This window comes from Protopterus annectens, chromosome 7.part1, assembly GCF_019279795.1.
Source record: "Protopterus annectens isolate FY-2018-M chromosome 7.part1, PAN1.0, whole genome shotgun sequence".
Lineage (NCBI taxonomy): Eukaryota > Metazoa > Chordata > Ceratodontiformes > Protopteridae > Protopterus > Protopterus annectens.
The window spans coordinates 450,710,197-450,734,080 of record NC_056740.1 but is presented as its reverse complement, the minus strand read 5'-3'; the positions used below and the strand labels follow the sequence as shown (position 1 = coordinate 450,734,080).

The following is a 23,884-nucleotide window of genomic DNA, read 5'->3' as shown; positions in this document are numbered from 1 at the left end:
ACCCAGGTGCTTGAGTGAAAGGAGAGTTTTCCTTCTAGGGGTAAGTGAAGGTAGGCAGAGGGAGGGGGTGGAGGAGGTGAGTCATTGTGAGTTCTTACCATAAGGGGGTGGCTTAGAACTCCCTGGTTTTGAAGTGGAGGTAGTCCACTGCTTAGATCTCTGCATTCCCTGGGGCTGCTGTCAAGGGGTCTACTTCCATGGGGCCTAGGCTGGGCTGGTTTACTGGGAGCAGGAAAGGACCAGTGTTTGGAGGGACAATGCCTGCAGAACCTAGGGGGCTGGACCTGCAAGAAATCCTTAACTGTTTGCATAGATTTTGCTTTTTCTTCCATCTTTTTTAAGACCTCTTCTGCTTAGTGCCAAATAAGTTATCTTTGTGCAAGGGGGCATCTCACAATTTAGATTTGGCATGATCTGGCAGGTGCTGTTCCTTAAGCCATGCATGCCTTCTAATGACAGATTCAGTGACTGCCGCCCTGCAAGAAGCTTCTAGGACATCAAAACCACAGTGCAAGGTGTGTTTAATTACATAACTTGCAGAAAGCATTAACTCTTGTAAATCTTTAGATTCTGCCCAAGCAGGAAAGGAAGACATTTTTTGTTTAAGGAGTTCCAAGGTTTGTTTGTGTCTTTTGGCTTTTCCTGGTTAGGGGTCGCCACAGCGGAACTCCGGTCCGCTAATGATTGGCAGTTGATTTTTACATACTGGCTTGCCAGGCCTGATGCACAACCTTCAATGAAGGTACGCCCATTCACGCATGTCTCCACACAGAAGACGCTCTAGCTGAGAATCGAACCGGACAGCGTCTTACTGTGAGGCGACAACGCTACTGCAGCACCACCACCGTGGGTAAGGAGTTCCAAGGTATGTTGCTGAAATTTCAGCATATGGAACTGACAATTTAGTGCCCTGATAGCAAGAGTAGCTGAGGTGTATACTTTCTTACCCCATCTGTCCAATACTCGGGAATCCCTGTCCGAGGGGGTGGGATTCTTAGTAGAGGTTGCTTTAATTCCTTTTGGCCCTTGAGAAATTACCTTGGGGTCAGCCGTAGGATTTTTAAAAAGATATTTGTGTGAGTCAGGGACTCTATAGTACCTGTCTTGTTTTCTGGGAGGAGGAGAAAGGGCATCAGGAGTCAAGCTGGATTTGAGAAAAATATCCTCCACAACATCCAGGAATGGGGGGATGGCCAAAGGTCTGTGTTGTGGTAGATCTAGTAATTCTCTGAGTCTCTTTTTAGACTGAGGGTAATCCTGACTTTCCCACTGGAAATGCTCCCGTAAGGTATGGAGGGTTTCCTCAAAGGAAAAATCCTCTGGGGGAGAGGCTGAAAGAATGGAATCCTCTGCATCAAAATCCTCATAAGTGGAGAGGGGTTGCATGTCTTCATATTCAGATGCATCAGATTCATCTGACTCTTGTTCAGACAAAACTACAGGGGACAGATCTCTTTTCCTTTTGGAAGGGAGTAGCTTGGCTTCCCCTGATCAGCATGATAAGATCTTCTGCCATTTTAAGCATTTGAGACTAAGGCAAGGTAGCAGGTGCCTGAGAGAGGTTCTTACCCGGGGCCTAAGAAACTAGGTAGTTTTAGAAAGAACAGCAGTCATGAAAGACGACGTCGGTTTGTGCCAAGATTTGGTAGTGCGAAGGACTTCCTCAGAAGCCGGTGCCTGCTCAGTGGTTCCGGACCCATCCTAGGTAAAGACGACCACAGGATCCTAAGTCTAAGAAGAGTTTTGTGGCATACCAGACACCAAAATGGTCTTGGTAGCAGCCTGCAAATCAAAAGAAGCGGCCATCAGGGGCTGCGAAAGCGCCTCACTGAGGACCGGAGAACCGATGACTACATTAACAGAAGTGTCGTTGGTAGGTTTGGACCTATGCGGTCTGCCTCTGTCTTTATCTTTACGTTTTTTCGAAAGACCTGCTGATGGATGGCTTACCGAAGCCATATTAGAATTCGAGGACTGTAAGTGAAAATATCTGGCTACAATAAGGGCCCAACGGCAGAAAGTTCTGGTGTTGAACAAAGCACAGGAGCGACAATGAGGGATGTCGTGGTCTGGGCCTAAACAAGTGATGCAGTAAGAGTGGAAGTCTCGGTGTGGTATTTGCTTTCCACAAGCGAGACAATTATTAACTTTTTCTGACATTGGTTAGTGCAAGAAAAAAGGAACCCCAATGGGGTACTTAGATTTAGAAGACTTCAACTTCAATTCGGTAGACGAAAACTCAGGTAGTGGCCAACCGGCACTCGTGTGAACTGCTTTTGCTTCGAGCTCCACGGCAAGAAAGACTGATGTAATGGCATCAGCTGCCTTACTTTATACTACTGATGACCTGACGTCAGTCCTCAAGTGACAGCAACCGATGCAGAAATACTACGTCTCTGGTATTTGGGCTGGCTGAGGGTTACCATGGCAGCGATAACCCAAATGTGATGACTGCAACAGTGAAACACGAAGAACATCTGGACATCCCTCCAAAAGCCAAGAGACCTACAGCAACACTGAAAAAGCTGCAGGAATTTCTGGCAAGTACTGGTTGTGTACTACATGTGACAACAATCTCCCATATTCTCCATATGTCTGGGCTATGGGGTAGGGTTTCAAGATGGAAGCCTTTTCTTACACAAAAAAACATCCAGGCCCAGCTAAAATTTGCAAAACAATAAATCAAGTCTCCAAATGCATGTGGGAAAATGCATTTTTGGCCACAATTCCAAAAGGTACGTTTGGCACAAAAACAACACTTTGCATCACCAAAAGAACACCATCCCCACGGTGAACCATGGTGGTGGCAATATCATGCTTTGGGGTTGCTTTTCTTCAGCTCGAACTGGGGCTTTAGTCAAGGTGGAGGGAATTATGAACAGTTCCAAATACCAGTCACTTTTGGCCCAAAACCTTCAGGCGTCTGCTAGAAAGCTGAAGATGAAGAGGAATTTCACCTTAACACAATGACCCCAAGCATGCATCCAAATCAATAAAAGAATAGCTTCACCAGAAGAAAATTAAAGTTTTGGAATGGCCCAGCCAGAGCCCGGACCAAAATCCAATAGAAAATCTGTGGGGTGACCTGAAGAGGGCTCTGCACAAGAGATGCCCTCGCAATCTGACAGATTTGGCGCGCTTTTGCAAGGAAGAGTGGCAAATATTACCAAGTCAAGATATGCCATGTTGACAGACTCCTACCCAAGAAGACTGAATGCTGTAATTAAATCAAAAGGTGCTTCAACAAAGTATTAGTTTAAGGGTGTGCACACACAACAAAGTATCAATTTAAGGGTGTGCACACTTATACAACCAGCTTATTGGATTTTTTTATTTTTTTTTTATACTTTTCCCCTAACAGATTTGTTTTTCAAATGAATAGTACAGGTTATAGGTCACATTAAAGGTGGGAAACATTTTGAAATGATTTATTGTGGTCTCATTTTTTTATATCATAAAACCCTGCATTTTAACAAGGGTGTGTACACTTTTTATATCCACTGTATGGCCACACCCTTTGCAGCCTGAAATACAAAGCCCATAAGGCAAGCCAGTGCACTACTCAACATTTTAATCATAGGAAACTCCATTGTGAGACATACATATGTCCCACCCACCAGGCTGAATAAGGAGAAGATCACAGGTGGATGACTATCAGGGACCACGATCAGCCAAATCACCCAAGCACTCAAGTCATTAGACCACAAGTGGCAGTATAACTCAGTCACAGTCCATGTAAATGACCTGAGAACACAGTACAAGAACAGGGTTTTGAGGTGGTCTGAGTAGGACATGATGTTTACACCCTGTATTCTTTTTGTGAGGAACCTCTGTAGACACACCAGTTGTTGCAGATGCCTGGTCAGGTACACTGTACTCACTGAGTGGTCTGATAAGGGTCGAGTACAGTGGAACAATGGCATCCTTGAACTAAGATGCCAATTCCTTGCTTATAAGTTGTGCAACATAGAATTATTTCCTTACCACCTTGAGAAACTCCACTAGTGACTGACCGTTTTGTAGAGGTATACTTCCCTATCCTAATTTCTTGGTTCCAATCTTTGAGCCAAACTAGCTCATGAAGAACTCTGCTACCCAGACTTTACTGGACAAACAGTCCCATAACATCCAGGAAGGAACTTTTTACATATTTTACAGATCAGAGTTCTACTTCTGAGTTAATAGCCCTGCTTAGTGCTGCTGTCATTTTGCTTCTGAAATTAGTCCAGCTAGATCTCTCCTGGTAAGAGATGGGGTTACTGCTTTCTGCTTGAATGGTTATGTGGCACTGTAAATTTATTGGCCCGTGACCTCTTGTGGTATACTTCAAGTGTGTCTGTGGATGCCACCAGCTGCTCTGTGTAAATTTATTGGCCCGTGACCGCTTGTGGTATACTTTAACCTTAGTGTGTTTGTGGATGCCACCAGCTGCTCTGTGTAAATTTATTGGCCCGTGACCCCTTAGTGTGTTTGTGGATGCCACCAGCTGCTCTGTGCAAATTTATTGGCCCATGACCTCTTGTGGTATACTTTAACCTTAGTGTGTTTGTGAATACCACCAGCTTCTCTGTGTAAATTTATTGGCCCGTGACCTCTTGTGGTATACTTTAACCTTAGTGTGTTTGTGGATGCCATAAGCTGTTCTGTGTAAATTTATTGGCCATAACCTCTTGTGGTATACTTTAACCTTAGTGTGTTTGTGGATGCCACCAGCTGCTCTGTGTAAATTTACTGGCCTGTGACCTTTTGTGGTATACTTTAACCTTAGTGTGTTTGTGGATGCCATCAGCTGCTCTGTGTAAATTTATTGGCCCGTGACCTCTTGTGGTATACTTTAACCTTACTGCATTTGTGGATGCCGCCAGCTGCTATGTGTAAATTTATTGGCTCATGACCCTTTGTGGTATACTTTAACCATAGTGTGTTTGTGGATGCCGCCAGCTGCTATGTGTAAATTTCTTGGCTCATGACCTTTTGTGGTATACTTTAACCTTAGTGTGTTTGTGGATGCCACCAGCTGCTCTGTGTAAATTTATTGGCCCGTGACCCCTTAGTGTGTTTGTGGATGCCACCAGCTGCTCTGTGTAAATTTACTGGCCCATGACCTCTTGTGGTATACTTTAACCTTAGTGTGTTTGTGGATGCCACCAGCTGCTCTGTGTAAATTTACTGGCCCGTGACCTCTTGTGGTATACTTTAACCTTACTGCATTTGTGGATGCTGCCAGCTGCTATGTGAAAATTTCTTGGCTCATGACCTTTTGTGGTATACTTTAACCTTAGTGTGTTTGTGGATGCCATCAGCTGCTATGTGAAAATTTCTTGGCTCATGACCTTTTGTGGTATACTTTAACCTTAGTGTGTCTGTGGATGCCACCAGCTGCTCTGTGTAAATTTACTGGCCCGTGACCTCTTGTGGTATACTTTAACCTTACTGCATTTGTGGATGGTGCCAGCTGCTCTGTGTAAATTTCTTGGCCCGTGACCTCTTGTGGTATACTTTAACCTTAGTGTGTTTGTGGATGCCACCAGCTGCTATGTGTAAATTTATTGGCCCGTGACCTTTTGTGGTATACTTTAACCACAGTGTGTTTGTGGATGCCGCCAGCTGCTATGTGTAAATTTCTTGGCTCATGACCTTTTGTGGTATACTTTAACCACAGTGTGTTTGTGGATGCCGCCAGCTGCTATGTGTAAATTTCTTGGCTCATGACCTTTTGTGGTATACTTTAACCACAGTGTGTTTGTGGATGCCGCCAGCTGCTATGTGTAAATTTCTTGGCTCATGACCTTTTGTGGTATACTTTAACCACAGTGTGTTTGTGGATGCCACCAGCTGCTGTGCTGCAGTACAACAAACTTACCTTGAATTTTGCTAACAGATTTGACAAGATAACAATCCCATAATACCTGGGAAGTGACCTTTTGTTTCATATGTTAGCATATGCTAGGGATGACTTCAGTGTCCTGCTGTGCAATGTGGTCTGCTTTATAGTTGGGGGGGTCCATGACAGGAAAATGGGCTACAGTTGCTGCTGTTTTTGTCCTGAATTATTTCTGGTTTGATATCGGTGCTAACTTTAAATGTCTTGTGCACGTCTGTGGTCTGCTTTTAACTTTTACTGCACTTGTGGATGCTGCTGCTATGCTGTAATGGGCTGCAATACAGCAAATCTGCACTGAATGCAGTGAGTTTGCAGAATACACAGAGTACCAGACTGCATATGGCATAAGCATGCACTCATTTTTGTAACTGTCCTATTCCTCTCTATGCCCACTATCTGGACTAGTAGACCCTGGTGTTCACTTCTGCCTGGATGCATATGGTGGAAGTTTATGGCACCTTCTGTTCACTAGTGACACTAGATTTAGTACTTGTAACTGTTGCTCCCTACCGTGGCTGCCTGTTTAACTGTTTTGCTACACTGTATCCTTGCTATGGCTGATTGGTAGCTGCTTTGTTACATAGTAGCCTTGCTGTGAGAGTGGCATTACTTCCTGTTATATGCACTGTATTTATTACTGTGGCATATATGCCTGCTGTTGGTGACTTCAGTCCTGTGATATGGCTCTCATATCATGTGTACTGACATCTCTTGCAAAATTCTGACTGTTTATTATCAACCTCAAACAATATTGTGACGTTTTGCCCAATAAGTGCTGGAGACAATTGTATTTGCAGCTTATGTTGTGGAATCTATGACTGTAAGCTCAGTCATAAATACACAGCTGGTACTGAATTGATCACGGCATTGTAATATTCTTACCTTCTTCTCAGACACTCTTACACAATTACTAGATTCTACACCTGTAAGATTAATGTACTGCAACATCTGTGCTTGCTGTTCAGGTGATCATAGAGCCACAGGTAACTACTAGGCAATCAGACTTCTGGCCTTTACCAGCCTAGCAAACAACCCGTATTCAAATATTCCCTCCAACCTCACAGAGGGCAATACAATATAGTCCATGGCATAATCTGAGGCCACCCATCCAGTTTTCTAGGTTTACCTTAAACATGGTAAGGGTGCTACTCAAATTCTTCCATCACAGCATCATTATAAAACTGTACTGCATTTTACTGCCCTATTGTGAGTTTTTCTGAGTGGTACTGCATCATATCATACTGAACTGTGCTGTATCATATACTACAATGTATCATAGTATGCCTCATATGCTACAATGTACCATAATATGTCTCATATGCTACAATGTACCATAATATGTACCATATGCTACAATATACCAGGTCATCGTGCCTCTTTACTCATCCCTCATCAGGCCCATAACTGAGTACAATGCCACTTTTGGGATGTACCTTACCAGACACCTGCAGCAACTGGAAAGACCCCAAAAGTACCTCACCAAGAGGATCAAAGGGCTCAAACAGATGCCATATGCTGCCCGGTTAAAGAAACTCCAGCTCTACTCAGTGGCATATCGCCTGTTCAGAGGCAATCTGTGCCTGACGTATAAAGCCATGTCCAACCCGGAATTAATGGACATGCTGCACCTCAGAAAATCCAAATCCGATTGAGCTACACGCTCGAGAGACTTGAACCTCAGCACTGAAATAAATAGGATATGCTGGAGAGACAGATTCATAACCCAGAGGCTCCCTTCACTCTGGAATAAAAATCCCAGTCCAGGTTAGGCAGAGTCCCTCACTGACTCTCTTCAAGAGGAATCTTGATGAGTGGATGGGAGATCGTAGGTTTACCCCGGGTATCACTTCTGTGTCACTGTTAGACAGAGGCACAGTATACTAACCTCAAAAAAGGGCATAGCAAAATTAATTTAAAATGGGTGGCGAAAGCCAAACACATTCTGGCTAGGCTTATAAATGCCCTACGGCAGATAGCCTAGTATGAACCTATGAACCTAATATGTATCATATGCTACAATGTATCATATGCTACAATGTATCAAAATATGTATCATATACTACAATGTATCATAATAGAGACATGGAGGAGCTCTCCGATCTTTCCCAGGCAGGTATGACCCTAACCCTGAGTAGCATCCTGCCATCACCCAGAATGATATCACAGTACAAGGACAAAATGACTGACTTCAACAATTGGCTAAGCTTCTGGTATCATTCTAAGGGGATCCAGTATTTGTCTGCCTGGGACGACATGATTGACAGTCCACGATGCTTTGCCAGAGATGGCCTGCACCTGTCGCCCTTAGGATTCCGGATACTGGCTAAGACTCTTGCAACCCCTATAGTGCCTTTTTTAGGCAAGGTTCAAATGACAAATTCACCACCGTAACAGGTACAAACAAGCAAAATCTGAGGGTAATGCTACTCAATGCTAGAAGTCTAAACCTCAAAATGCCCTCACTCGAGGCACTCCTTAAAATGGAGAACATTGACATCTGTGCAGTGACAGACACCTGGTTCAAAGCTCCAGAGAGCACCCCTGCATTACCAGGCTTCAATTCATACCACACCTTTTGGCCACCTAACCCAGAAAGAAGCACTAAAGGTGGAGGCGTGTCCATATTCATTAAGGATATCCATACCGCCAGGCTAGTTGCACAGCATAATTCATCCGAGATTATCCAAGTGCAACTAACTCTGGGCAAGACCGCAATCCAAATTGTAGCTTGCTACAGACCCCCCACCATGCCCCAGGATTCACACTCTTCATTTCTTGATACACTGGAAAGTATTAGGGTACAACCAAACACCCTAATAATGGGCGATTTCAACTACCCCACCATTAACTGGGAAAACTACTCATGTACCAACTCTTTTGCTCAACGTTTTCTAGAATTCATAAATTCCAACGCCTTGGATCAACTTATTCACACCCCCACCAGGGGCAGCAATATCCTAGACCAGGTCATTACCAACATGGGAAACCGGTGTTCCACACCAGAGGTCAATTCCTCATTGGTCAGATCCGACCACAAGCTAATCAGCCTAGACATCAACATCCCACCCCCAGCCCCAACTAGGGAAACCATCGTAAAAACATTCTCAAAAGCCAACTTCACACTTCTTAAGACAGAAGTGGCAAACTTCATGACACCCATGCAGACGGACAACAGAGGTATGACTGCCGAATCCTACACAAATGCACTTTATAAGCACTTACACGAGTGCATGGATCATGCTATCCCTAATAGAACTAAGATGTTATCCTCCAAAAAAAGGAAGCCAATCTGGTGGTCCTCTGCCATAAACAAACTTCAACAGAAGAAAGAAACTGTTGCAAGAAAGAGTAAAATCCCATGACTGGAGGAACTCCCTGGTCAACCTCAGTAAGAAGCTGAGATCCCTCATAAAATCCTCCAAAGCTAGTTACAAAAACAAAATTGCCACTGACTCTAAAGACAACCACAAAGCATTCTATAGCTATGTCAAGAATCTAAATGGGAACACTCAGATCTGCTCTGAGTTACAGCATAACGGCAATAAATATACAGAACCAACTGATATTGCCAATATCCTAGCAGATAGGTTCAGTGCTAACTTTACCCCCCTCTCACCCCCTAGAGGGCCCATCTCTATACCGGAAGAATGCAAAGTTCCTATAATCACAGCTGCACAGGTAAAAAACACACTCTCCAAAGCCAAGAACACAGCATCCATGGGACCTGACAATATCCCAGGCTGCATTCTACATGAACTACAGAATGAACTGGCACCCTACCTAAGTACCATGTTCAATCATAGCCTCACCTCAGGCTTTATACCCACTGAATGGCGCACCGCGACAGCTATACCACTCCACAAAGGGGGAGCCACGATGGACCCTGGGAACTACCGCCCCATTAGCCTGACGAGCTTGGTCTGCAAGGCCATGGAACGTATCATCATGGAACTCATAAACAAAGACATTGGTAATCTCCAAACTCTGGACCCTACTCAGTTTGGATTTGTAAAAGTCAGATCATGTCTCTTAAACCTGACTGACTTATTTGAAGCAGTCACCAAAGCCACAGACGAGGGTAAAATGGTTCACACAGCTTATCTAGATCTCGCCAAGGCTTTCGACACCATCCCCCACTCTGGAATTATAGGTATAAATTCCTATGGCACAAGATGGGTTGCCAACTGGCTCACGGGCAGAACCCACACTGTGAAAGTAGCGGATTCCAAATCCGACATCAGACCAGTGACAAGTGGAGTATCACAGGATTCAGTCCTGGGTCCTCTCCTGTTTGGTATCTACATCTCTGAAGTGTAGGCCAACACAGAAGGTCTTTGGTTAACAAAGTTTGCAGATGACTGCAAACTAGGAGCCATAATCGAAACTCCTAATGATGTGGACAAACTACAAAAGGGCCTCACTGAGACAGGTACCTGGTGTCAAAGCCATGGCTTGAAGCTCAATGCCAAAAAGTGTATTGTCATCCCCTTTGGTAAAAACTCTGTACCCATGAACTACCACATAGCTGGTAGTCTACTTAATGCCGAAAATGTGATGAGACCTTGGGACACAGGTGGACAGTAGTCTCTCCTCTGATAATCACATCGCCACAGTGGTCAGGAAATCCTTCTATGTGGCTCATCTCATCACAAAAGGATTCTCATCCAGAAAAAAAGAGGTCATTGTTCCCCTCTACTCATCACTCATTAGACCCATTATAGAGTACAACGCCCCTTTTGGTATATACCTCACAAGACATCTACAACAACTGGAAAGACCACAGAAATACCTCACAAAGAGGATTACTGGCCTCAAACAGATGCCCTATGCAGACCATCTAAAAAACTACAGCTTTACTCATCGCATATCGCCTACTCAGGGGCGATCTCTGCCTAACATACAAAGCTATGTCAAACCCAGAGCTGTTGGACATGCTCCACTTAAAGAAATCCCAATCCCTCCGAGCTACACGCTCTAGGGACCTTAACCTTGTTACTACAATAAACAGAACATGTTGGAGGGATAGATTCCTGTCCCAGAGACTTCCCAAACTCTGGAACAGACTACCTATCTATGTCAAACAGAGCTCCTCATTAGCACTCTTCAAGAAGAATCTTGATGATTGGATGGGAAATGGGAAATTCACCCCGGGGATCACTTCTGTGGCTCTGCTCGACAGGGGCACAGGAAAATAATTTTCTTGGGTGGCGAAAGCAAGGGTACATTTTTTTGGCTAGGCTTGTATGGGCCCTAGGGCCGATAGCCTAGTACCTACCTATGAACCTATAATATGTATCATATGCTACAATGTATCATAATATGTATCATATGCTACAATGTACCATAATGCATAGTGCTGTATCATGTAATGTATTGTACTATATTACACAATACAGTACTGCATTTGTTGTCCTATACTGAGTTTGTCTGAGCAGCCCTGCATCATATCATACTGAACTGTGCTGTATCATATGCTACAATGTATCATAATATGTATCATATGCTACAATGCATCATAATACGTATCATATGCTACAATGCACCATAATACATCGTGCTGTATCACGTAATGTACTGTACTATATTACACATTTGTTGTCCTATACTGAGTTTTTCTGAGCAGTACCATATCATATCATACTGAACTATGCTGTATCATAATATGCATCATATGCTACAATGTATCATAATATGTATTATATGCTATAATGTATCATAATACATTGTGCTGTATCATGTAATGTACTGTACTATATTACACAATAGAGTACTGCATTTGTTGTCCTATACTGAGTTTTTCTGAGCAGTGCCATATCACATTATATTGTATTGTGCCATAGTATATGGAGCTTTATACGGAATTGTACTGCTTTGCACTTCCTGGAGATCATTTCACTCACCCCTTATATATACCATACAACTAATAAATTATTTTCAGTTGCACTGAGTTCTGCTGCTTTGTTACCCGTTTCCATGTTCTAGAACCTCCCCTAGTGCTATACTGCAAGATAAACATCAAACCTTTATATGCTGAGGTAGTCTAAAAACTATTTCCAAACCCAAAAAGGTGTCCTTTGTTTAGTACTGTAGACGTGTGCACTGCAGCTAAACTTCAGCAAGATACTAACAGCCATTTGATAAATGATATCATTTTTTCAACCACCCCAGAAAACAGTCACTAGCAGTTTGGCCCCTGCCATCAGGCTTTAACAGCAACCCACTCCCCGTGGCCATCTACTTGTTACAGATGACACCATAGTCTGGCACACAGCTGCATCTCTCACAACGCTAAGCAAAGTCGGCGTAATAGTCAGCTGCCTGTCAGGTGCTAGAATTTGACAATCAGGGCATTCAAGTCCCTTCACACAATGACATACATGGTCATTATTCCTATAGGTGTAAATGATTTGTGATACATCGCTTTAGACTGTATGAAGAGAAATGCGATGGAGCTTCTCCGTACACCTCTAGGGCTGGAAATAAACTAGTCTTTAGCAGTATCCTGCCATCACTAACACTGACGATACAACATAAGCGAAAGATGACCGACTTAATAACTAGCTAAACTAATTCAGTCAGTATGAGGAGTCTGATGGGAGTCATCCTAGACAGGCCAAGGACAGCCTGCATCTATCTCATCAGAGGTTTCACATACTGGCCAAGACTTTCTCAACCCCCAAGTATATTGTCTTTTCCAGGCAGTGTCAACCTACTGAGTCTACCGACCTAGGAAATGCAAATTGTATTCTGACAAATATAAGTGTATTGCTGGTCAACATTTGAAGCCTAAACATGAACATGTCCTCCCATAAGGCCTTCCCACTCTGGGATATGTGGGTATTTCTATTGCCACTGAAACCTGTTTGAGAATATTACTACTACTTTTGCAAATTTAGTCATGGCATGTTGGGAAAGGTGGTTTGTTATAGATAATGAAGAATTTAGCAGGCATATTAAGTTGCATGTGTGTTACCTAGATAATATTTATATTTTAATGACAGGTAACTCACAGAGGTTAGAACAGTCTGTTGAGTTCATTAACAGTACTACACAATTTTTGAAGTTTACTTATGAAGTTAATGCTGAGAACATCAACTATCTGGACATTAATTTAAGGAAGGATAGAGTAAATATAAGGTTATCTAAAATACACAGAAAACCAACATACTCCCAATTCTTTTTTACACTATGAAAGTGCACACCCAACATACAACAAAAGATCAATAGTGAAAAGTCAGTTTGTTCGGGCAGCCAGAATGGCTACTTTGGACTTGGATTTTGATCATGAGTGTAATAACTTGATGGAAATGTTTTTGGGAAGGGGGTTACTCAAGTTCTATGCTGAATGAATTATGTACTGAAGTTAAAAGTAAAAGACAAAGTGGACATTTTATTCCGATTCTGAACAATTCAGGGTTTGATGTTGCTATAAGACAGACATCGGACAAATACAACAATATATCAAATTTTTATTATAACATTCACTACTGACTATTATAATATTAGAACTATACTTATGAAGAATTGGGTAATTACTGATGAGGAGAGACAAATTAGGGAGAAATTTAAACAGGGACTGAAAATGATAGCAAGAAGGCATCTTAGTTTAAAGAGTTTAATAGAAGCAAATAATATGCAAAATAATAACAATAAAAACATTTTGGAATGAGGAAATGTTGAACGTGTAACTTCTGTAGTTATATATATGTTGGGGAACAATTTGAAATAAGACGTATAAAACACGGGTTAAAAGGGTCATTTAATTGTAACACTAAAAGGGTTGTTTATTTAGCTATGTACAAAAAATGTCCTTATTATGCTGGAAAAACAGAGAGGTCTCTAAAGGAAGCAATATACGAGCATCAGTAAGAGATTAAAAAAGCGAAGCAAACCTATGCGTTGGCCAAACATGTTACCATTAATCAAAATCATGTTTTTCAATTTTTGGTTACTCAACAGGAAAAGGACAACCCTAGGGGATCCATGGTCCTTGCATTTAGAAAAGAATGAATGAACATGGCAAATTATGTTAAACTCTTATGTATGGCCGGGCATTAAGGAGTACAGCTCTATCAAAAGCATTTTAAAACTTAGGGCTCTCTGTAGATAAATAAATAAGAAATCTAATAATTAGCTATGGATAAATCAGAATTTAATAATTAATAATAATAGTATGGAATGTATGATTTGTTGACTGTTGACAGTGGTTATGATATTCTCAGAGGTGTAGGTATTTATTATACATCAAAGAGAATTGATTGTGACACGTGGATACATTACATTTTAATGTTGAATGTGAATGTTAAAACTTGTATAATATATGTTCAAATGAAATCATTTGTTGTTATCTGTTTTAACAGGAATGATAATGACAGACTTAAAAACTGTCACTTTTTAAGGATGAAATTATTTTAAGTACACAGGTTCTTTAAGAGAAATGTTAATACATCACTTTCTGTTTTTCAAGTTTTTTGGCAAACTTTTAAATAGTATTTAAGGCTGTTTGAAAAGTACAGTTGTGTACACTTACTATAAATGTACATGTTCAATTGTACTCACTGTTGCAGTCATCACACATGGGTTATCTGCCTGTAGGTAGCCCTCAGTCGGCCTGAATACCAGTGACTTAATATTTCTGCGTCGGATGCTGTCGCTTCAGGACTGACGTCAGGTCATCATGGGTATAATAACAGGCAGCCGATGCCATTATATCAGTTTTTCTTGCCCCAAATGTCAGCAGCTCCCCAAATAGGGAGCTACGTTATGGTAGGAAACACCACCAGTAAAAAGTAAATACCAATACCAATACCTCTGAAAGGGGTGAGTAATAGCCATAGAGACGAGAGAGAGAGAAAAACCAGGGGGCTGGAGGGAGGGAAATCAGGACTGCAACAGTGAATACACTCGAACATCTACATTTATGATAAGTGTACACAACTGTACTATGTTCTTCATGTTTCACTGTTGCAGTCATCACACTTGGGTGGATTCCCAAAGCTGAAGAAGGGTGGAGGCAGTCAGTAAGAGTTAGGGCTGGCTAGTATGCCTTGCAGGACTGCTGTTGCAAAACCTGCCCTGGATATGGAAAAGATAGGCAGGTGGCAATGCCTGGTGAAGGTGTCTACAGAACTCCAGGTAGCAGCTTCAAGGATGTCCCTGGTAGAGACTACCGTGAGAAATGTTGTAGAGGTAGATGTTTCCCTAGTGGAATGTGTTCTGACCCCCTGCGGGTTGGTTTCCCATGGTGCTCGTAGCAGAAATGGATGCAGTGTGCTATCCATTTGGAAATTGCTTGTTTTGAAATGGCCTTGCCCTCTGCCCCTTTTGCAAAGCTGACTAGTAACTGGTCAGATTTTCTGAAGATCTTAGTCCTGTCAAGGTAGAATCTGAGCAGTCTGTGCATGTCCAAGGAGTGCAGGATCCTTTCCCCTTTATTTTGAGGGTTGGGGAAGAAAGTTGGTAAATGGATGGATTGATTGAGAGCCAAACTGGACATCACTTTAGGCACAAAAGAAGGGTTAGCCCTGAGGGAAACCCTGTCAGCATGGAAAATAATGAAGGGTTCCACAGCTATAAGTGCTTGTAGCTCAGACACTCTCCTAGCTGAAGTGATGGCTAGAAGCAACGCTGTTTTCCAAGAGAGGAATTTTAACTCAGCTGATGCAGCAGGTTCAAAGAGGAGGGGAGCGTGAGCTTTTCCAGTACAAAGTTAAAGTTCCAAGCAGGGGTGGGTGCTCTCCTTGGCGGCCTTAAGTTAAGTTGTTTGCCCCTCTCAGAAACTGTTTGATAACAGGGTGCGAGAAGAGAGGTGGCTCAGTGTTGTAATGAGCCGAAATGGCTGAGGCATGTATCTTAATGGGAGGAGAAGGACAGGCCTTTGTGGAGTAGATCTGCTAAATAATCCAGGATTACAGGCAGGGAGGGCAGAGTTGTGTACTCTCCTTTGGATTGAATCTATGATCAGAAATGTTTCCACTTAGCATAGGATTTTTTTGTACTGGGTCTCCTGGCTTCATGAATGACGTCCAGCACCTGCTGGCTTAGGGTTGTTGAGGGAGAATTCAAGGAATAAGCCAGGCTGCAAGATTTAGGGTTTGCAGTTGTGGATGCAAAATCTGTCCCTCCTGCTGAGAGAGCAGGGCTGGGTTCTGGTGTAGATGCCAGGGTGGCACCAGTGACAGGCTGCGCAGGGGTGGGTAGCAGTGCTGGCGTGGCCAGTCCAGGGCAATCAGAATTGTCCTTGGTCTGTCCTGTCTTATCTTGAGTAATACTCTTGACAGAAGGGGCAGAGGGGGAAAGGCATAGACTGAGAGATTTACCCACTGAAAAGATAGGACATCCACTTTCCAGGCCCTGTTATGAGGATTCCTGGTGCAGAATTTGCTGAGCTGGTGGTTGTTGGGGGAGGCAAAGAGATCCGCCTCTGGGGTCCCTTATTTCTGAATCAGAAGGTTGAAGGTTCTGGGCTCCAATTGCCACTTGTGTGGGTCTAGGAGATTTCTGCTTAAGTCATCTGCCAGTGAGTTTTGTTTGCCTGGCAGGAATTGAGCTTGCAGATGGACTTGCATGTCCAAGGCCGTGTGCTACAGGGCCATGGCTAACCTGCAGAGTGGGTAGGAGTGGGTTCCCCCCTTCTTGTTGATGTACCACACAACTGTGGTGTTGTCTGTTTTTATTAGCAGTTGTCCTGGAAAGAGTAGGGATCTGAAAGCTGTCAGGGTGTTCTGCACAGCTAGTTTCTCTTTTTGGTTGATGTGCAGATGAATTTGACTTGGGCACCAGTGGCCTTGAATGCATTTGCCGTCCATGCATGCTCCTCAGGCATAGTCTGATGCATCTGTGGTTAGGGTCTGGGCAGCGTGGGGTTGAGAAAAGGGCAGTCCTTTGCTGTGGTTGTATGCTTCTGTCCACCAAAGGAACTCTGTCCTTAGGGTATGATAGGAATGACTGTTTCCAGGTCCTGAGAATGTTGGCACCAAAGACTTTTTAAGTACCATTGAAGTTTCCTCATATGCAGTCTTGCATATGAAATTAGCAATATAAATGAGGCCATGAACCCTAGTGCCTGCAGTATTTTTCTTGTGGATAACTGGGTTCTGGTGGCCATTTGTTTGAAGTAGGCTGTCAAATTGACTTGCTTTTCTGAAGTGAGGAATGCCATCTGGGTTGTTGTGTCCAAGCTTGCTCCCAGGAATACAATCTTTTGACTGGGTACCAGTTTTGATTTCTTTTCGTTGATGGTGTACCCCAAGGAAGTGAGAAGGTGTTTTACAAATGTCAGGTGCTGCAACAACAATTCCTGACTGTCCGCCTGAATAAGGCAGTCATCCAAATACGGATAAATTTTAATATTTCTGTGCCTGGAGTATGCAATGTCTGGAGCCAGGCATTTTGTGAAAACTCTGGGCGCAGCAGATAAGCCAAAGGGAAATGCAGAGAACTGGTAATGCATAGATCCTGCACTGAAACGTAGAGACTTCCTGCATGACTCCCTTACAGGGATGTGCAAATAGGCTTCTTTTAAGTCTACAGTGACTAACCAGGCATCCTTGGCTAGCATAGGAAGAAGCTGTTGCAGGGTAAGCATTCTGAATTTTGGTACCACCAGGAAGGTGTTGAGAATTGAAAGATCCAGGATTGGACGCGAAGAGCCCTCTTTCCTGGGTACCAGGAAGAGTATGGAGTAGAATCCGTGACCCCTCTGTTCTACTGGAACCAGCTGAATAGCTCTGATATTGAGCAGGGAAGCTACTTGGCTTTGACCCCTTGCCCACTGGTTTGGAGGAAGGTCTGGAAACCCGCTTAGGGTTGGCAGTGAATGGAAATTAAATTTGTACCCCTGAGATACAATGTTGAGGACCCACTGGTTCTGTGTGATGGACATCCAGTTTTTTGCATGAAGGGCAAATTTTCCTCCTAGGGGCACAAGCAATTGGGCAGGGCTGGGGAGTGGAGTAAAGAAGTCATTGTGAGTTTTCTTTTGTAAGGAGGTGGCTTACCACTCCCTGCTTTAGGGGTGGGGGCACTCCACTGCTTAGATCTTTGCATACTCTGAGTCTTAGTCTGGGTGGTCTGTTTCCCCTGGGTCTGGTTTGAGAAGGCCTGGAGGGGGCTGGAAAGGACCTGTGTTTGGAAGGGCAATGCCTACTGAATCTAGGGGGTTGCACTTGTAAGAATTCTTTAACAGTCTGTATAGACTTAGCTTTTTCTTCCTTCTTTTTAAGAACCTCTTCTGCTTTGGTGCCAAACAAACTGTCCATCTTCAAAGGAGCATCTAGTAACTTTGTTTTGACATGGTCTGGCAAGGTCTGCTCCTTGAGCCAAGCATGTCTTCTCAGTACAGAGCCAGTGACTGCTGCCTGGCAAGATGCTTCTAAGGTTTCAAAGCCACACTGCAAAGTATGCTTGCTGACTTGGCCTGCAGAGTGCATAAACTCCTGCAAGTCTTTATGTTCTGCACCGTCTGAAAAGGTTGCCACTTTTGTTTAATAAGTTCCATAATATGTTGCTGGTACTTCATAATGTAAAACTGACAATTCAAGTGCCCTAACAGCAAGAACTGCAGAGGTATATACCTTCTTACGTCATTTGTCCAAAGCTCTGGAATCCCTGTCCGAAGGGGTGGGATTCTTGGCTGTAGTTGCCTTGATACCTTTAGGCACCTGGGAAATGATCTCTGGGTCAGCAGTAGGATTCTTGAAAAGAACTTTGTGTGCGTCAGGTACTCTGTAGTACCTTGTCTGGGTTCCTAGGGGCAGGAGGTAAAGTGTCAGGAGTAAGACTGGATTCCATAAAAACATCATCAACAACCTCCAGGACAGGAGGAATTGTTAAAGGTCTGTCTTAAGGTAAATCTAGGAATTCTGAGTCTCTTTTTGGACTGAGGATAGTCTTGGCATTCCCAGTGGAAATGCTCTCTTAATGTATGCAAGGTTTCACCAAAAGAAAAATCCTCTGGAGGGGAGGCAGAGGGAATGGATTCCTCTGCATCTGGATCCTCATAAGCAGATAAGGGCATGTTTTCATAATCAGAAATCTCAGAGTCATCAGACTCCTGGTCTGTAGAAGCTGTAGGGGACTGGTCTCTCTCTTAGCAGGGGAAGGCTGACTTCCCCTAATCAGCATAATAAGGTCTTCTGCCATTCTAAGCAATTGTTTTTGTGGCATGGCTCCAGGTGCATGCGCTTTGGTCATCGGTTTTCTAGGCATACTGCATACTCTGGGCCTAAGATACTTGGTAGTTTTGGTTAAGAAAGAAGTCATTGATTTGAGTCGAACATCGGTTGAGTGAAGAACTGCCTCAGAAGCTGGTGCCTGCACAGCAACTCCAGAACAATCCAAGGTAGAGACAGCTGCAGGTTCCATAGTCGTAGAAGAGTCCCACGGCATACCAGACACCGAATGGATCTCAGTAGAGGCCTGCAAATCCACTGAAGTGGGCATCAGGGGCTGCGAAAGCACCTTACTGAGTAATGGCGGACTAGCGGCTAGCTTAACAGAAGCATCGTCGGCAGCTTTGGACTTATGCGGTCTGTCTGTCTTTATCCTTACATTTTTTCAGAATATTGGTAGTCGGATGGCTTACCGAAGCCATTTCAGAATACGGAGATCGACAGCGAAAGAATTTAGTGACAGATAGCCTGACGAATGGTTCGGGTGTTAAACAAAGCACAAAACCGACAGCGAGGTACGTCATGGTCTGGGCCTAAACAGGTGACACAGTAAGAATGAAAATCTCTGTGAGGTATTTGCTTTCCACAGGCAAGACAATTGTTAACTTTTTCTGACATTGGTTAAAGCAAGAAAAAAGGATCCCCAATGGGGTACTTAGCTTTATAGGACTTCAGGATTATTCAATTCGTAAACGAAAATTCAGGTAGCGACCAACTGGCACTTGCAAACTGTTTCTGCTTCAGGCTCCTCGGCAAGAAAGACTGGGGTAATGGCGCCGGCTGCCTGTTTTTATACACCTGACGAACTGACGTCAGTCTTGAAGCGACAGCATCCGACGTAGAAATATTAAGTCTCTGGTATTCGGGCTGACTGAGGGCTACCTGGAGGCAGATAACCCAAGTGTGATGACTGCAACAGTGAAACACGAAGAACATCATATTTGTGTCTGAAGAAGTTTAATATTAAATTAAATGAAAGTGCTCACAGTATCTAATAAAGATTGGTTTTAGTAAGTATCCATGTGCCTTGTCATTTACTGTATTTCATCTGTTTGAGAATATTGACAGAAGTCCCATATTACCTGGCTTCTCTGCAAACCACTCATTTAGGCCCATAAATGAAGGCAGCAGCAAAACTGGTGGTGCTGTGCCTTTCTCTATCTGAAATACCACCACCCCAAGGCTAATTATTCAAGGCAATGACCTCAGCCTCCTTCATACCCTAAACCACCTCTTGGTCACCTACTAAAACCCCATTCCAAGACACTTAACAAATCACTAAACAAATCTTAACAAATGAGAGTCCGTGTACATTAATCCACATAACATCTTTTGAGGGGACTCTAACTACCCCTCCAAAAAATGGAATACACCTATACCTCTAGAAATAAATATGCTCAACATCTCTTTGGCTTCACCATTGCAGACTATCCTCAAACAATACTACTTTCCCATACTACACACACCAACTGACTTGCTCTTGTCCTCAAAGGCCATCCTGCTCCTCGACAACTGTCATACCCTAAAGTGGGAAAATCGGGGTATGAATGGCTAAGGTGAAAAGCTTCTAGTGTCGTTAGCCTAGTAACCTTCTATGACTCTGACTGGTCAAGTCAGATCACTGCACTGTCTTAGACACATGGTCCCATGTAGGTCAACAACAAGCCCACCTGTTGTTGGGGACTTCTCCAAGGCCAGTTTTGTCATGCCTGATGACTTGAGGTGGTACAACTGTCTCCTACGTCTCACTGATGCTACAGACAACACCCTACAGACAGTACTTCTGCAGATGCCAAACGTTTACACTCCCATCTCAGCTCTTGCAGACAGGGTTCTGTTCCTATCTACCACAAATACAATGCCAAGTTTAGAAACGGACCCCTTTGATGGAACAACTACAAATAAATACTACAAAAGGAAAAAGATTAATAAAAGAAAACAATATTATAGCTCTACAGAATACAACAGACACACAGCATGCTGCAATCAACCTCAGAAAGATTAACAAGGAACTGGGGAGAAACATCAAATTCTGCAGTGCTAACTATGAACTAAAAATTGCAATATCAGTGAAGGCTAACCACAAAGCCTTTTGTGAGTTATGTAAAAACCTCAGAAATAATACCGAGCTTGAAAAATGTTAGCAGTAACTGACTAGAAACATCTCAGTTACATGCTTATTATCGCAGTGAACACAGACGTCCGGCCTCTCTTCTTGGTTTCCTAACAACTCCAACAAAGTGACCTACGCCAGGTCATACTTGTTCTACTGCATATCGGCAAAACTGGTAGTAACTCAAATACAAGATCAGGAGACCCAAATGTATACTGCTACATGAACAGGACTTGCTGGCGTAACAGATCTCTTTCGCTTTCTCTCAAACAATATCACACCTCTTAAACAAACTCCCACTTTCTGTAAGGAAAATCAAGTCCCTCACTATCTTCAAACGTAGTGTAGATTAATGGATGGGAAACCACAAATCTACTCCAGGCATAACTTCCACCATTCCTTTTGGACATGTAGTGGGATTGTGGTGGCTAGGCTTCAAAAGGCTTAAACGGACTACTGGTTAGTAGCGACCTCTGAACCTATGATGTATTCAAAACAATTCCACAAACAATACATACTGCAAAAACAAAAATTCTGAACAAAGAGTAAAGCCAGAATGGGAGAGGGATTGCAGAAAATGAACATAAAAATTCATGAACTTACGTCGTGGTTGAGGCGATCCTCGACATGCCTTGTAGAGGCAACAGCAGGAGCAGGTGAAGCAAATGATAATACCAACGACGAACAGTACGAATATAGTGACTCCTACAGCAATAAATGTCCCCATACTGCAAAATAAATGCAAACTATATTAATTAACTGGAAAGCAACCGCTAACAAACAAAAACGATCAAGAATGCTACTGTCTATAAATCAATCCGGGCATTTTAAATGGAATCACTCTGTTACACTGTAACTTGTTGACTTGCGGCCTGAAATGCATATCAGTTTTTGGCACTAGTGCGTCCTCCTGTCAGCGAGGAATATAAAAGTGACAGCAATAGCACTGCATGTTATCTTACATGTTTCTATTTATGTATTATTAACTTTTTTTTACTGACATTAAATACCCGATTCCACGTTCAATAAACAGCTCAAATATGTCACTTACCACAGTCCACGTTATTTTAAAACGTCATCTGTACCAACTTCCTGGAGACAAATATTGTTCCAGTTTTATTTTCTGGGCATTCATCTCTTTTTCTCAAAAACAACTTCACAAAGGTCTCATTTGTGACATCACCACTCCAATAAACTGTACAAATTAATTGCATTACTGACCTCTACTGGTTTATGTTTTGCACTTCTGCAGCCCAGTTTTATGGCGGATTGACCTCTAATGTTGACTTACTCATGTTTTGACTGCTTGGCCTTTTTAATACCAAGTAATTACAAATCAATACACAAACACAAATATTAACTTAAATCAAGCTATACTTTAACCAATTAAAATCCAATTAAATGCTTTCATCTCTGTACAGAAGAAAAAAAAATCTTCAGAAAGGATTATAAAATGAAGTAACTCTGTACACAAATCGTTAGTCACATGACAATATCACCAATAACAACAGTCTACCTGATTTTTAATGGTTTTACATTTAAGCCACACTTAATACAAATAAAATTATTTAAACCAACAAATCGACTAATATCCAATTCAAATTTCCATATTAACATGTTATACTGAATAATTTCTCCATAAATCGCTGCTTCTGAAACTAGGTTTAATTAAATGAGTAACGGCAAACAAGAAGTTCAGTTCAAACACTTATCTGCATACACAACACTGTGACTGTTACAATTAAAAATCCTACATTTATATTCTCATCAGTACATGAAAGGTAAACAAAAAGACCTTCATTACCAGACCTACAGTCAGAACATGCATAAACCACACCTCTATGTAGCATTAGACTTCAAAGAAAATCGAACAGTAGTGAACATGCATGAAGTCTAGTCAGATCTTAGTATTTCATGCTGTCTTATTCCCAAAGCAAGGTCTTTTCCTAATTAACTGGAAAAGCTCTTCATTCATTAGTAACATTTCCAGCTGTTTTACCATAATAATTTCTGAACTATTTATGCTACAGGCCAAAATATAGATACTGTTCTAGTTTTGAAAGCTGTGCAAATTTGATGATCATTTGCCTGTTCTAAAGTAAGTAAAACTGGGGTATACTTAGCATGCCTTTCATTATATATTTCTACTACTGCAGATTCAGAAAACATAGCAATGTATCCTCTAAGAATCTTATTTTTTAACTTGTTCATTTTGCCATAAAATGTTTTCTCATCAGGTGTCAATCTGAATACTGTCACGTTTGACTTTTTACGACTGTATTAGTATATAATAGATGCTAACTCTCAAATTGTAGACAGTTAACATGAGAAAGTTTTCTATAAATAGAAGTCCAGAAAGACTTGTTCACTGTATCAAAACCTAAATGTACATACAATTAACACTTCTATTATCAAATTAAAATGAAATAAAAAATATAACTACTATCCACCTCAGACATGACATTTAAAAGCTTTAACTGAACATACTATGAAAAGTTAAGTACCTCTTCACAAATTCAATGCAAGTTCTATTGGGAGTGCATGTCCTTCAGAGGGAAAAATGGTTTCTGGTAGATGGGGGTTCAGTCTTTAAATTATAAATTGACCATATAAGTTCACATAATTACAAAGCTCCAGGTTATATAAAATGTTTGTCTCTCACTGTCCTATGACACAATATGCAATTACAGGCATCATAACAGCGCCCAATGTTAT

General features: G+C 42.3%; 1 protein-coding gene across 2 annotated transcripts in view; it reads right to left on the bottom strand.

Annotated features, from left to right (window-relative positions):
* SHISA5 (shisa family member 5) overlaps window positions 1-23,884 on the bottom strand; it is a 766,277-nt gene that overhangs the window by 192,378 nt on the left and 550,015 nt on the right. For both annotated transcript variants that reach the window (XM_044078913.1, XM_044078914.1), the window contains one exon: window positions 21,773-21,897. In XM_044078913.1, coding sequence (XP_043934848.1) covers window positions 21,773-21,897 — 125 coding nt within the window. The remainder of the gene's footprint in view (window positions 1-21,772; window positions 21,898-23,884) is intronic.